The 15986-nt window shown below is 37.7% G+C and overlaps 1 protein-coding gene across 3 annotated transcripts in view; it reads right to left on the minus strand.

The window, feature by feature from the left end:
• CLCN3 (chloride voltage-gated channel 3) overlaps positions 1-15626 on the minus strand; it is a 100885-nt gene extending 85259 nt beyond the window's left edge. For 2 of the 3 annotated variants that reach the window (XM_059374139.1, XM_059374113.1), the window contains exons 1-2: positions 15093-15626; positions 3038-3213 (exon numbers count right to left, since the gene is read on the minus strand). In XM_059374139.1, coding sequence (XP_059230122.1) covers positions 3038-3197 — 160 coding nt within the window. In that variant the 5' untranslated portion in view covers positions 3198-3213; positions 15093-15626. Of the gene's footprint in view, positions 1-3037; positions 3214-14183; positions 14201-15092 lie in introns of those variants that run through there. The other variant, XM_059374121.1, reaches the window with a different exon arrangement.
• Between the last annotated feature and the right edge of the window lie 360 nt (positions 15627-15986).

Here is a 15986-nt window from a genome sequence, read left to right on the forward strand (position 1 = left end):
ACTCCCTGCTCAGTGGGGAGTCTGTTTCTCCCTCTCCCTCTGTCCCTCACGCTGCTTGTGTGCACGTGGTCTCTCTCTCTCTCTCTCTCAAATAAAATCTTGAATAAATAAACAGTCACTGACACGAAACAATAATGTCTTGTGAAATATAAAATATATGCAAAATTAAAATAGACAACAACAATAGCACAAAAAGTGGGAGGGGGGATAAAATGAAGTAAAATATCCTAAGGTCCTTGCATTCTACATAGAGTGGTAAAAGTACTAATTTTAGGGACGCCTGGGTGGCTCAGTTGGTTAAGCAGCTGCCTTCGGCTCAGGTCATGATCCCAGAGTCCTGGGATCGAGTCCCACATCGGGCTCCTTGCTCAGCAGGGAGCCTGCTTCTCCCTCTGCCTCTGCCTGCCATTCTGTCTGCCTGTGCTCACTCTCTCTCCCTCTCTCTCTCTGATGAATAAATAAAATCTTTAAAAAAAAAAAAAAAAGTACTAATTTTATAGAACTAAAAAGTCAAGAGTGCATGTTATAATTTCTAGAGTAATGCACCAAACAAAATACAAGACAGTGTGTAACTAACAAAGTACTGAGAAGAACAGAAATAGAGAAAAAGAAGGGCCATGACAAACAGGAAACAAAAACAACAGATTTGAACTCAACTATATGGGTGATTACATTAAATGTAAATGGACTACATTACATGGTCTGCAGGACAATAAAAGACCAAAGTGAAAAACAAAACTTAATATATATGCTGGCATAAAGAAATAAAAATATTTCAACATAACAGAGTAGAAAGTCCAGAAACAAATCTACAGAAATATATCCACTTGATAGATGATAAAGATGTCACCGCAGTACACAGGAGAATGGAAGGTCTTTTCAATAAATAGTGCTGGATAAACTAGTTATCCATATAGGAAAGAAATGAATCTAAACCTTTAACTTATATCACATAAAAAATTAGTGGCAAGGTAGATGATAAATCTAAATGTGAAAGGCACAAAAAATAAAACTTCCTGAAGAAAATCAGCTAATTCCTTCATGACCTTGAGCTATGGAAAGAGATCTTAAACAGAACACAAAAAGACAAAAATAAAGGAAAAGATGAACTGGATTTTATTAGAATTGATGGCATCTTCATCAAAAGATTACATTAAGAAAGTGAAAAGGCATGCCAGAGCAAGAAAAGACATCTGCAATACATGTATCTGATAAAGGACTCTTAATCAGAATACATAAAGAACTCATAAAATAGGCAATAAGACTAAAGAGGCAATCTAAAAATCCAGTAAACATGCAAAAGAGGTATTTAAACTCCTAAGTCTTCAGACAAATGTAAAATAAACCCGAAATGTGAGAATACTGCACCCACACTAGAATAGCCAAAATTTTTAAAACTGAAAATACCAAGTATTAGTGAAGACGGGGAGGAACTAGAACTCACACACACACCTGGTATAATGAACATGCTGTAACTACTTTGAAACTATCTTTGACAGGAGCTAGTACTACTGAGATCCACATTCCCTATCACCTAAGAATTCCATTCCACGGTATAAACCCCCCAGATTTGAATAATATTATGTGTGCTAAAATACAGGTACGTGAAAATTCATAATAACAGCATTATTAGTGACCAAAATCTGAAAGAAAAAAAAAAACTAAATATCTGCCAACAATATATGATGAATAGAATAGAAAAACAGCAGCATATTTACACAATGAGATACTACATGGCAATGAAAATAATTACTGCTATACTCAGCAGCATAGATGAATCTCAAAACATAAATGAACCAGACACAATAGAGTATAAATAGTATAATTCCATTTATATAACGTTTAAATACCAATAGAAGTCAAAATAATAGTCACTTTTGAAATTGGAAGGGAAACAAGGGAGAATTCTGAAGGAACAGGTAATGTTTTATTTTTCGATTGAGGGATAATAATGACCATATGTTCACTTTGTATAATTTCTACACATAAGATCTGCTGATTGTTATGATGGCTAATTTTATATGTCAACTTCACTGAGCAAAGGGATGCCCAGATAACTGGTAAAACATTATTTATAGGTATGTTTGTGAGGGTCTTTCCATTAGTATTTGACTCAGTAGACTTAAAAAAGGTGACCTAACCAATGGCAAGTAAGCATCATCCAATCAGTTGAGGATCTCAATAGAACAAAAGGGAAAGAAAAGGTTAAACAGCTCTTTGCTGGATGAAACATCTATCTTCTGCCTTCAGACATCAGTACTTCTAGATCTGCAGCTTTGAAACTTACACCACTGGCTACGTTGGTTCTCAGGTCCCTGGGTTTAGACTAAAACTATATCACCAGCTTTCCTGGGCTTTCAATTCACAGATGACAGATTGTAGGCTTCAGCCTCTACAATCAGGTGAGGCAATCTTTCATCAGAAATCTCTTTCTGGGGGCGCCTGGGTGGCTCAGTGGGTTAAGCCGCTGCCTTCGGCTCAGGTCATGATCTCAGGGTCCTGGGATCGAGTCCCACATCAGGCTCTTTGCTCAGCAGGCAGCCTGCTTCCTCCTCTCTCTCTCTGCCTGCCTCTCAGTCTACTTGTGATCTCTCTGTCAAATAAATAAATAAAATCTTTAAAAAAAAAAAAAAGAAATCTCTTTCTGGATATCTCTATGTATATGCTATTAGGTTCTATTTCTCTGAGGATCCCAATTACAGTTGTATACATCTCCATACTATGTTACACTTAAATTTTTAAGCTTACCCATATACAAGGTTTTCTTTCTCTCTCTCTCTTTCTCTCTCTCTCTTTTATTTTTTTATAAGGTTTTCTTTTGAGTTAATGAAAATGTTTTGGAACTAGATAAAAGTGGTAGTTGCACAACATGAATGTGCTAAATGTCACTGAACTGAACACCTTAAAATGGTTGTTTATGTTATATGAATCAACTCAATTAAAAAATAAAAAGGTACGCAAAAAATCAACTGCAACAATGTATAATTTATTAGACATTAATTGCCACAAATATTAAAAGCTGTAATGCCAAACTTACCAACTGCTGTGTCACCATCTAACAAATTGTCATCTTCAGAAGTCTGAAAGTCCATAATAACACCTGCTCCATCTAAAAGCTCCTCATCACTACTTGCACTTGTTATACTGTTGTAGCTGTTTCTATAGTATCCTCTATGGAACAGCTGCTCAGACTCCATTTAGCTGTATGATTATCTAAAAAAAGAGGAAAAAAATGGTTTTAACATTTTCCCAATATCTAATGAAAACCACCTAGCTTAACAGGACAAAAAGAAACTTCTGATTTCTATATTTAAAAAAATATTAAGGTCATTCACTGTAACAACAACTAACAGCTAACTCTATGTCTTTTGGGATGATTTAATAATTCCATTCTCACTATGCAGCTACAAAAAGGAATGGATTTCTCTGGAAAGTGGCATAAAACAATCTGCAAGATCAAATGTTTAGTTAAAAAAGTACAGAGAAGGGGCACCTGGGTGGCTCAGTTCGTTAAGCATCTGCCTTCAGCTCAGGTCATGATCTCAGGGTCTGGGGATCAAGCCCTGCATCAGGCTCCCAACTCAGCTAGTAGTCTCCCTCTGCCCATCCACCTTTTCCTCTGCCTCTCTCCCTGCTCTCTGTCTCAAATAAATAAAATCTTTAAATAAATATTTTTAAAAATGTAAAAGTACAAAGAAGTGGGATACCTGGGAGGTTCAGTCAATTAAGTGTTCAACTCATGATTTTGGCTAAGGTCATGATCTCATGGATCATGAGACTGAGCAGGTATTGGGCTCCACACACAGCAGACAAGTCTTCTTGGGATTCTTTCTCCCTCTCCCTATGCCCGCCCCCCCGCATGACCTCGAGCATGCACATGCATGCTCTCTCTTTCTAATAATAAATCTTTTTTTTTTTTTAAGTATAAAGAAGTGTTTAAGATATACTACAGTATATGTGAGGGTTTCTTATCCAAAAAAGGCAGGGGAGTCGGGGAGAGGAGAGGAAGAAATATAGTGTATAACTGTTTGTGTACATACAGACTATCTCTGGAGTGATTTCCAAGGAAGTTGCCTACAGGAGAAAGGAACAAAATGACTGAAGTACCAGGTCCAAAAGGGAGACTCTCTTGTCCCTTTTGAGTATTTTGCCAGATGGAAGTACTAATTTTAAAATGCTGTAAATTTTTTTTAGTATTAATTTCATTCTCCTTTCATTATTATAAAATTTAAATCTTCAGAGTCCATTGTCAAGTATCAGCCATAGAAAATATGATAATAAGCAATAATTTTCATTTTTTCAAAGTAATAATACCAAAAATGTTTGTTTTCATTGTTCTTACTCTCTAAAAACAATATGACTCCTGAATAGTTTGATTTTTTTAAATACACCTTATCTGCTCAACATCTAAAGAGTTCAAGATATTAGCAATAGCCTTGAAAGGTTCATGTGTGGGACTTGAAAGATACAGTCAGAAAAGCAGTCAAACCAGTAAGCCTTGTAAAACAAGAATATGTCATAATAACTATCTATGAAAATAAAAGGTAATGGCACTAAACATACTCCAATTCTAGTGCTGAATTCTACACTGAGGTTTTGAAGTGTTTTAAGACAATCTCTTGTCCTTAGTAAACCATCCTTCTGCACAGGGAAAAATAACCTCAAAGAGCTACAACAATTAAAAATTATTTGTAAAGATTTTATACTTCTTTTTAGAAAAATAAAATATTGCCCAAAACTATTTTTAACAGATTTATTATTATAAATTTCTTAACTTAAAGACTACGTTAGAGAAGGTGAAGTTTTGAATACTCCTCAAGAGCATGTTTCTATTCACAGCATCTGGCACATAATATACAAATAGCAAATGTCAAAACGTCCAATTGTTACTCAGTCAATAATGTAAAAAAGAGAAATGTATTCAATTTTCAATAAACAAATGCTCTCTACAACAATATTAATCTGGTAATGGGAGAATAACCAAAAACCAGCACATAGATTACAAAGAAAAACTTAGCTGCTTTGCATTACTGCATCATTAATGTTTTAGGGTTACCTCTACCAAAGGCAGCCTATTATAACTTACCGATATTTGTCAGAACATAATTAAAGCAAGAGTTTTATGTTTAAGGTAAATGTTAAAACAGAATAGTATAAAAACAACTGCTCATGCTAAGAACTTTGCAGTGTCCATAGAGGCAATCAAATTAAAGATTGTGGCTCTTGAGTAAATACCCAAAAGCCTTTTAAAAAATAAGCATGAATAGGGGCACCTGGATGGCTCAGTCAGCAAGCATCTACCTTTGGCTCAAGTCCTGATCCCAGGGTCCTGGAATCAAACCCCGCATCGAGGCTGCTTCTCCCTCTCCCTCTGACTGCCACTCCCATTTTTGTGTTCTCTCTCTCTGTGTCATATAAATAAAATCTTTAAAAAAAAAATAAGCATGAATAATTCCAAGAATCCTTTTAATTTTGATGTATCAAAGCAACATATGCTAAGATTTTGGAAAAAATACAAGGATTCCATTCTTCACTTCTTTACCTCATGATCAGACTAGAAGGGCTTTAAGACATGTGATAACACACATCAATAAACATTAGTTGGAGGCTACAATTTTTTCATCACTAAAAAATCTCTCTAAAATAATTACAAATGTCTGTGTACTGGGACCTCAAACAGCAAGTTCCAAGATATCTCTTCCATTTATTCTTAAAAGTGCCTCAAAAACCATTAGTGATAACTGGCAACTTAATTCTTTGAAAATGTTTTTAAAACTTAATTTCGGGGTGCTTGGGTAGCTCAGTGGGTGAAGCATGGGGCGCCTATTCCGGTTCAAGTCATGACTGCAGGGTTGTGAGACTGAGTTGGACAAGGAGCCTACTTAAAATTCTCTGCCTGCCCCTCGACACCCCCGAAACCCCCTCTCACTCTCTCCCCTCTGGGGAAAAAAAAAAAAAAAAACTTAATTTCACGAATATCTCTGAGATATCTATCCCCCACACCTTTATAATAAGAGCAACCAACTCTGTTCCAAAAGTCTATTAAACTCGGGGCTTGATGGGTTATTTCTACAAATTTGATAATTAAAAAAAAAAAAACAAAAAACTATTCTCACAAACCAAGGAACCCACAGAGCTGTACACCAATCACTGTCAGTAGCCTTGGAACATGGCTAGTCCAAACTGAGATGTGCTCAAATGTAAAATGCCTACCAGATTTCTAAGGCTTAATGCAAAAAAAGAATGTCAAATATTCTGCTAATAATTTTTATGTTGATTCCATGTTGAAATAATACTTCAGATATTTTGAGTTACATGACTTAAAATTAGTTTTCTCTTTACCTTTTTAATACGGCTTAAAAAATGAAATTACATGTGGCTCACATGTGGAGCACAAATACTTGTACTGAACAGCACTGCTACATGATATCCAAAATTCTATGGGAGCATAAAGGAAATGCACAGAAGAACTCTAGATACCAGTAATAATTCTTTTAAAGTTCTAAACTCAATTCCCAGGCTTGCTCACAGAAATTGATTTAAACCATAATACTGCAGCTGAAATTATGCATATTAAAAATACTGAAGAGCGCCTGGGTGGCTCAGTGGGTTAAGCAACTGCTCACGTCTTGATTTCAGGGTCCTGGGATCGAGTTCTGCATTGAGGGGGGGTCCCTGCTCAACGGGGAGTCTGCTTCGCCCCCTGACCCTCCCCTCTCATGCTCTCTCTCTCTCAAATATATAAATAAAATCTTAAAAAAAAAATATTGAAGGGGCACCTGGGTGGCCCAGTGGGGTAAGCCTCTACCTTCAGCTCAGGTCATGATCCCAGGGTCCTGGGACTGAGCCCCACATCAGGCTCTCTGCTCAGCAGGGAGCCTGCTTCTTCCTCTCTCTCTCTCTCTGCCTGCCTCCCTGCCTACTTGTGATCTCTCTCTCTGTCAAATAAATAAAATCTTAAAAAAAATACTGAAAATACTACAAAATCATCTTTTCCTCTTTAATTGCCAAAAAATGTATTTGAAATCATTTCAAAGCATAATAGACACAGAGTAGCCTACAAATGTATTCTTGCAGTTATAAAGATTAGAAATAACCTATGAAAATCTCCAGGGATAAAGCCTGGTCTACTGCAGTAAATTCCTAAATGATCACAACATACAATGATCCTGACCCCCTCTAATCTGATCTCCATATTGCAGCCAGCATTGTCTTTTCTAAAAGCAAGTCTGATCAGTAATCTCTCCCCACTCCACGGATTAAAGTCCTAATCACTTCTCACCAACCTTATCAAACTCTTAAACACAGCAGGCAAGACCCTATGCAGCCTGGCCTCTGCCTAGTTCTATAGCTTCATTTTGAAGTGAGTACTTCTTGCAGTACTCTGGACTCACCGATCTTCGTCTCAGTCCTACCAGGCTGTTTCCTGTTTTACAGCTCTCTTAACTTGGAACAAACCCTCTCCTCGCCATCCAACCAACCTTCCTATGCATTCTTTAGATCTCATATAAACTGTATCTTTATTTAACAAACTCTTAAACAGAGTTCACTATATGTATGACACCATCCTAAACATGACACAAATTTACTCAGTTTATATGAGTAAATTTAATATGGATTAAATACAATCACAATCCTAAAGCTTAGGTACTATTATTATACTCATTTAAAAGATGAGGAAACTGATGCACAGAGTTTAAATAATTTACCCAAAGTCACGGAACTAGTAAGGAAAGCCTCCCTGACCTACTTACTACTTGGGCAAATTTTCCCTGAGTAGGTCAAATTTTCATTGTTAGTTCTTTTTTTTTTTTTTTTAAGATTTTATTTGTTTATTTGACAGACAGAGATCACAAGTAGACAGAGAGGCAGGCAGAGAGAGAGAGAGGGAAGCAGGGCCCCCGCTGAGCAGAGAGCCCCATGTGGGACTCGATCCCAGGACCCCGGGATGATCATGACCTGAGCCAAAGGCAGCGGCTTAACCCACTGAGCCACCCAGGCGCCCCTCATTGTTAGTTCTTAGATCTCTCCTTTGTATCACTTACTACAGTTGTAATGTTATACTTATTTATGTGACTATTTAATTAGCGTCTTCCCAATTACAATATATATCATAAGGTCTGGCAAGGTGTCAATTTTTGTTCAGCATTGTATATTTGATGGTCATTAGCACAGCACCTGGCATATATTAGGTGTTCCATGTTATTTTATCAAACTTTTTGAAGTAATTGTGATTTCACATGCAGTTGTAATAAATCATACAAGGATATCCTGTATACCCTTTACTCAATTTCCACCACTGGAAAAACTACAGAACAGTATAACAATCTAAATACTGACACTGATAGTACACTCAAGATATGTCCATCACCACAGCATCCCTCATGTCACCCTTTCATAGCCACACCTACTTTCTTCCAACCCTACCACCACCTCTCCTTAACCCCTGGCAACCCATAATCTATTTTCTGTTCCTAGAATTTTGCCATTTCAAGTATGTCATATAAATGTAGCCATACAGTATATTACTTTTGGGTTAGCTATTTGCACTCACCATAATTCTCTGGAGATTCACCTATGTTGTTATATATGTAGCAACCGTTCTTCCCTTTTTATTGCTGAGTAATATTCCACAGTATGGCTATACCATAGTTTAACCATTCACCCACTGAAGAGTATCTGGCTCTTTTCTGGGTTTTGGGTATTACAAGTCAAGCTGCTATAAATATCCATGCACAGGTTTTTGTGTGAACTTAACTCTTCATTTCTCTGAGACAAAAGTCAGAGTGTGCAAAAACTGGGTCATATGGTAATTGCATGTTTAGCTTTTTAAGGAACTGTTTAGTTTTTTAAGGAACTACCAGTTTTACATTCCCACCAACAATAAATATATGGGTGATCTGGATTCTTCACATCCTTACCAGCACTTCCCACTGTCACCATTTCCTTTAAAAATTTTATTAAGAGACAGAGAACACATGTGTGACAGGGAGCACGAGGTGGGAGTGGGGGAGACAAATGGTGAGGGAGAAGCAGACTCCCCACTCAGCAAGGACTCCGACTCCCAGGCACAATTCATGACATAAGCCAAAGGCAAATGCTTAACAACTCAGCCACCCAGGCATCCCATCACCACTTTTTATTTTAGCCATTCTGATAGGTGTGTAGTGATAGTTCACTGTAGTTTTAGTTTGCATTTCCCTAATGGCTAATCACGTTGAACATCTTTTTATGTGCTTATTTGCTATCTGTCTAACCTCTTCAGTGAATTGATTATTCATATATTTTGCCCATTTTCTAATTGGATAGCTTTTTTTACTGTTAAGTTTTATACTTTAAAATATATATCCAGCCAAGTGCCCTTGACTTTCTTCTTTTTGATAGGGTCTATCACAGAGCAAAAAGATTTAACTTTGATGAAGTTCAATTTGTCAATTTTTCCTTTATGGATTATACTTTTGGTGTTATCTAGAAAACCTAGGGGCGCCTGGGTGGCTCCGTGGGTTAAGCCTCTGCCTTCAACTCAGGTCATGATCTCAGGGTCCTGGGATCAAGCCCTGCAATCAGGCTCTCTACTCAGCAGGGAGCCTGCTTCCCCCTCCCCCTCTGCCTGCCTCTCTGCCTACTTGTGATCTGTCTGTCAAATAAAAAATAATAATAATAAAATCTTTAAAAATCTACCTCCCAAAGATTTTCTTCTCAATTTTTTACAGTTTTATATTTTATTTGTAAGCACATGATCCATTTGGCATGAGTTTTTATATATGGTGTTAAGGCATAGGTTGAAGTCCTTTTTTTTTTTTTTTTTTTTTTTTAAATTTGGATATCCAATTGTTCCAACAGCATTTGCTGAAAAAAGTTCTTTCTCAGGGCACCTGGGTGGCTCAGTGGGTGAAGCCTCTGCCTTCTGCTCAGGTCATGATCCCAGGGTCCTGGGATCAAGCCCCGCATCCGGCTCTCTGCTCAGCAGGGAACCTGCTTCCCCCTTTCTCTGCCTGCCTCTCTGCCTTCCTGTGATCTCTGTCAAATAAATAAATAAAATCTTTTTTTAAAAAAAAGTTCTTTCACTGATTATTTTTTGCCTTTGTCAAAAATTAGTTGGGCATATTTGTGTATGTCTATTTCACAGTTTTATGTTCTGTTCCACTGATCTATGTGTCTATACCTACAACAATACCACAGACTCAATTACTCTAGCTCTGAAATAAGCCTAGAAACTGGACAGATTAATTTGTCACACTTTATTCTTATTTTTCAGAATTGCTTTAGCTGTTCTAGTTTGCCTTTCCATATAAATTTTATAATCTTATCTATATCTACAAAATCTTGCTGGAGCAGTTAAAATTTATACGATTAATAAATAAAAACTGGTAACAAACAAATAGCGCATCTCTACTTGGATGCTATTTGTAAACTCTAACTCAACAAAACTGAAGCTGAATAAATATTTGCCCCAAACTTGCTTGTCCTCCTACACTCCCTCTCTCAGCTTGTAGGATCATCATCTCCCTCACAGCCAAAATTAGCTGTCAGATTATTAATTTATCCGAAAACCATTTACTCAGTACCTATCACGTACCAGGCACAAAGCCAGGTACTGGGGTAATGAGTAAAATTTGGTCCCTATTCCCAAAGTAGTGAAGGTAAAAGATATATAAATAACTACAGTATGGTATGACAAATATCAAAGGAGAGGAATATACAAGGTATGTGGACAACACTAAAAAGGCATAAGTATGCTACCTGGAAAAGTCTATGAACATTTAATAAAGGAATGTTTAAGCTTAGTATTGAAGGATTAGGATGAGTGAACTGGGCTAACTATAAGGTGAAAAGTTAGTACAAACAGGGAAAAAAAGTACATGTGAAAACACAGCAGCATAGTAACAAAACCTGCTTGGGTGGCTTAAATAAGAGGTAAGGAACAAGAGAGTAGCTGGAGAGGTGGACACAGGCCAGATCAGAAAGGGAAGAGCTCATACATTGTGCAAAGGAACTTATTTACTCATTTATACACATGAGAAACCATTAAGAGTTTTTAAGACAAACCACATGACCAACTGAATTTTAGCAAGCCATCAGTAGCCCCAGTATAGAAGACAGAAGAGCAAGACACTGGAAGTCAGGTGACTCTAATTCCAGTAGAACCTTGAACAATCCTAAACATGAGATACTGAAGGCATAAATAACGTAAGACATCACAATATGGAGTCAAAAAAATTCTGAGAAATAGTTAAGAGGGCAAGGTTAACTAATAAATTGTGAGGAACAGTGAAGAAAAAACCCAAGATATCTGCGAGGTTTCTGACCTGACTGATTTAAAACAGCTGGAAGAAACAAATTTTAGTCTCCTACATCTTATGGGACTCAAGACAGGAGTGTTCTTTCCAACTATAGGATTACACATTTTGACTTCAGTTCTGCTGGGCCAGACTACAATGAAGGGAATAGTTACCTTCATTCAGTTCAAAAATCTAGAACCCAATTTCCAGACACTAAGTAGAACCCCACCAGAACCGGAGGGTGGGAGCAGAAATAGGAAGACTCTGTAAATCTGTGGCTAAGGGACTCACACAGTACATAGGTAAATAGGTACACCAATTTTCCATAGCTCCCAATAAAGTTTTGCCTCTCTTGTAAGGGAGACTAGGTAGGGCTAAGGACCATGGCTAAGTTTCTAAGCCGTTATCAGTCAGCTCTCTGGCTGACTGGTAAGCTAAACAGGAAAAAAGGCACAATCTCAGTGAAAAAAGGAAAGAAAATCCCAAATATTAGTAACTAGAGAGACAGACAAGTTTCACAAGCAATGATGGCAGAGAAATAAAATGCTGACTAATCTAACCACTTGTGTGTAAGGAGCATTTTCATGTTAATACTTTAAGCATCTCATATACATATTCTAACTATTGCTAAGTAATGGTCAACAATCAAAATGAAGCAATGCTCTCCAGACAGAGCCAGCAGGTGCCCCTAAACACAATTTTTATTGATTAGTGGCATCATGATTGCATAGGTCCTACAGCTTTCAGGTCAAGTTCAACATAAACTGCATTACATACAGTCCTCAAAAGGGATGCTGTAATACTTTCCCAGAAGGTAATGTATAGCCATACAATAAAAAGCAATACAAGAGAGATGTAACAGAAGACAGCAGTAGTGTTTTAAGAGCTCGAAAAGAAATAGCTCTCATCCCAGTGTGACTGGTGGTGAGAAGCATTCTTTGGAGTCACTTGACTCAAGGTCACACTTGAGTTTGACCTTAAAAGATAAGTGGGATTTTATGGGGCAGACATGGGAGAAGTTAACTGAAGCAAAACTACTGGCATGAATCAAGCTATGGAGCCAAGAAGCCAACAAAATTATCTGAAGATGAGATGTGCACAGAATACAAGTCCAGTAAAAGATTTCACAGTCAAGTAAGTTTGGTTAACAGAGCAGACCCCATTCTAGAACTGTAATGGCTAACAGCAAGGAAAGGCTCTTGAGAAAATCTGTGGTAAACACTAACTGCGTGACCAAAATTTATGAAAAGTTTCTCAAATTTACTTTACCAAAGAATGACCCCTCTACTCCATACAACATCACAAAACTTAGGTCAGAACATTGCAATAGTAATAAAGTATTTATTCTGATACAAATTGTCACCACATACAAGATATAACAATAATGAAACTGATTTCTCCCAAAAGCAGTAATAAGTTGATATTTTGTCTCTACTATTAAGTTAGTTCCATGTCCAAATTGTTGTGCTTATGTTTTTCTTCAAAAAAAGTATTAAATGAATAACCCTCTAAAAGAAGCAGATGTTTTCTCTAAAGAAAGTTTCCTAGATTCATAAGAAATTTTGGAGCCATTCAAAAGTTAAAAATACTAGATAACTTTAGAAGTAAAAACAAAAAGAAAAACAAAAAAATTTTAAAAATATAAGCTTAGACTATAAAAAAAATGAAAGGCAAACAATAATCCAACAAAAAGATGATGTGGAAGACTTACTCTTTGAAAACTAAGTAATTTTCATGATTGTACAAGACAAACTGTTCAACCACTTCTCAAAAGGGCAAAGAATATATTTATTTAACTGGTTCCAGTCAAAGACGCAGATCAAATCTCTGTATTTAGCAATGCAAATGGGCAGTTTCCCCACATGGGTTGATCCTACAATTTATACTTAAGTGAAGAAAATTTCATCCTTAAAAATCAACACAAATCATAGCCACAATGTCTACATACACATATGAGTGTGAGTATGAGAAAACACACAAAAAAACTTTATTAGAGTAGAATAAAGGTTTCAAATATTTTCCAGTTTCTGTAATTTTAAATTATTTTTATAATTGAAAAATAAATGAACCGACGGTACCGTATCTCTCATCCTAACTTTTCCTCTAAAATTTTGACTAGTGTTACATGAAATATACTGCAGCTATTGAGAGCAAGAGCTCTGAAATCATACTACCGGTTGTGACACTTACTAAGAACTTGGGCAAGTTAATTAAATCCTCTGTGCCTCAGTTTCCACATCTGTACAACAGGAAAACAAAATACCAGTTTCCTGGGGTTGGCGTGATAATTGAGATAATCCACAAAAAAACCACAAATGATCCAAAACCACAGAAATCACTTAATAAATATTAACATTTATATGTGTTACATCACTGCTGATAAGTTTCACTAAAAACTCCGATGAAAGTTCTACAAAGCAGTGAGAGTGCCCAAATGCCACAGAATACTGCTTTGATATCTGACCCACCACAGAGATCAAATCTGGCTCCCTGAGTGGTCTGAAAATTATTACCAACATGTTACAGAACAGGAAATGGAAAGCCTACCACCAATACAACCTGGAAAATAGCCAATTTATTAACATAAAACCATAATCTCAGCAAATCTTTTCCACTGAACTGTATATACCCATTACCAAGTTGGATTTTTACATTCTTAATGAACTATGTGATTGGAAACACATGCTTAAGACACAATTTCCAAAATATAAGTACTATATAGTTCTATTGACCTCTTAAAATCATTTGACACATTTTCCAAGCAAAGAATCAGTCTTTGAAGAGTGTGGGAGGTAGGGTGTGGGAGGGTGTTGGCATGGATTCTGCAAATAGTGGCTGTTCCTATCAACCAGAGGTCATAAAAGCATACTCAATTTGAGAAAGTATCTGTAAGTCACACACCTGGTTTTTAAGCCACACTATGCAGCAACAATCACCAGCACCTTTTAAGATGAAAATCAACAATATATACATTAGCACTCTTACAGGTACTCTTGGGCTACACAGATAGCATTTTCTAGTGACTCACAAAGGCACATAAAATTGACATAAGTTAAACTATTTCCATACCGACCTCGTCAAAAAAAGAATCTTGTAAATTAAATTAAACTGTTCAGAGATGAAAAGCAAAGCATTTCTGGAAAGATCCAACAATCAATGACACAAGCCACAATGATGCTGCATTAACTTAATTGCATGGATCAAAAAAGTTTATATAGTGAACTTCTGAATTATCAAAAAGAAAAAAAAAGGAAAGAAAATGGTTGATCCAATTCTTATAAATAAGGGGTTTTTTTCCCTCCAAAAGAAAAAGAAATTTCAGAAATCTTATACATATGTATAAGTAATTAACTTCCTGTGTTCCACTTTTAAATACTATACAAATAAAGCCTATTATATGGGGAAATTATTTGAGATTCTAAGATAGTTTCTAATCAAAGTTCAAGATCAAAACACAAATGTTACACATATACACAAATTATGTCTTGATAGAACACATAAATTTAGACTAAAGATAGAAAAACAGTATTATATTTGGGCAATTTGGCAAAGGTAAAACCCACTCTCTGAGTTCAATATTTATCTTCTCCTGGGACCTACTTGCACTCTATTAAAAGGTCCTTCGACAGTTCCTAAAGGAAGTAGGCGGAATCTTAAAAGAACGTCCGAGGGTATATACCTAATCCGTGTAGGTTTGACATCATGTAGGTATCTGTTATAAGACAACCAAGACGAGAGCCCTGGCATCAGCTGACCCAAAATCTGTGAACATAACAGCTAACGAATCTTCACTCATACAATGCAACTCACCTTGCAGCTCAGAGGCATAGCAAAATCGGTGGCTGTTTTTTGCGCTGCCTTTGGATTCTGCATCTGTTTCAAAGCTAAAAACCTAGCTACCCTGGGAGCTCCACCTGAAGAAAGCTCGACACAACAAAAACTACTGCAATATAAAAGATACCTTGGGTTTTCTACTGAAGAGGTTACAGAAATTTTGCCAGGTGGGACCTTTTTTGTCCTCCTTCAAACACTGGAGAATCATTAAGTTAAATCCGCTTGCTTTGGAGGGCCCTAAAGTCAACTGCTTCCACCCAAAATTAAAAATAAAAATCTCCAACCTCACTTCCCTCTTAAAAGACTAAACCTGAATCGACGCTCCAACTCGGAAATGAAGTAGAATGCCTTTCAACCCACCACACCCTCTTCCCTCCTAACGCAGGCCAAATCCCGGCCGCGGGCGGACTGGGACTGTGAAAAAGGGGCTGTGGGTTCCGGACCAGACCGGCCCCGAGCCACGGAAGGGGAAGAGAAACAGCAGCACCAGGGGGCCCGACAGGTGCGTCTACGCGTGACGTCACCACGTTGACGTGAACGGCCGCTCAGCGTCTGGCCGCCGAACACCTCCCCCACCGGCCGCGGTTGGAGCCGCATCCGCGCCTATTGGGCAATGTGGAAACGGTGGGCGGGCCAGTGCCCCCGCCAGGAGGAGGGGCCAAGCGAGCTGGCCAGCCCTGAGCGACCGCGCTGGGGGTGAAACCTTTCCCTGGCGATTAGCTCACGTCACTCACGCTGGGCTCTTTGCCCCTCTGGTGACTTCGCGAAAGGACACGAGGCGGCCGCCTTGGGGGGAACATTGTCGGAAGGCCGCAGGCACGCGCTGTCCCCGGCGTCCTCGGGGGGTCCGATTCCACGCCGGCAGGAGCC

This window comes from Mustela nigripes, chromosome 1 (assembly GCF_022355385.1).
Source record: "Mustela nigripes isolate SB6536 chromosome 1, MUSNIG.SB6536, whole genome shotgun sequence".
Lineage (NCBI taxonomy): Eukaryota > Metazoa > Chordata > Mammalia > Carnivora > Mustelidae > Mustela > Mustela nigripes.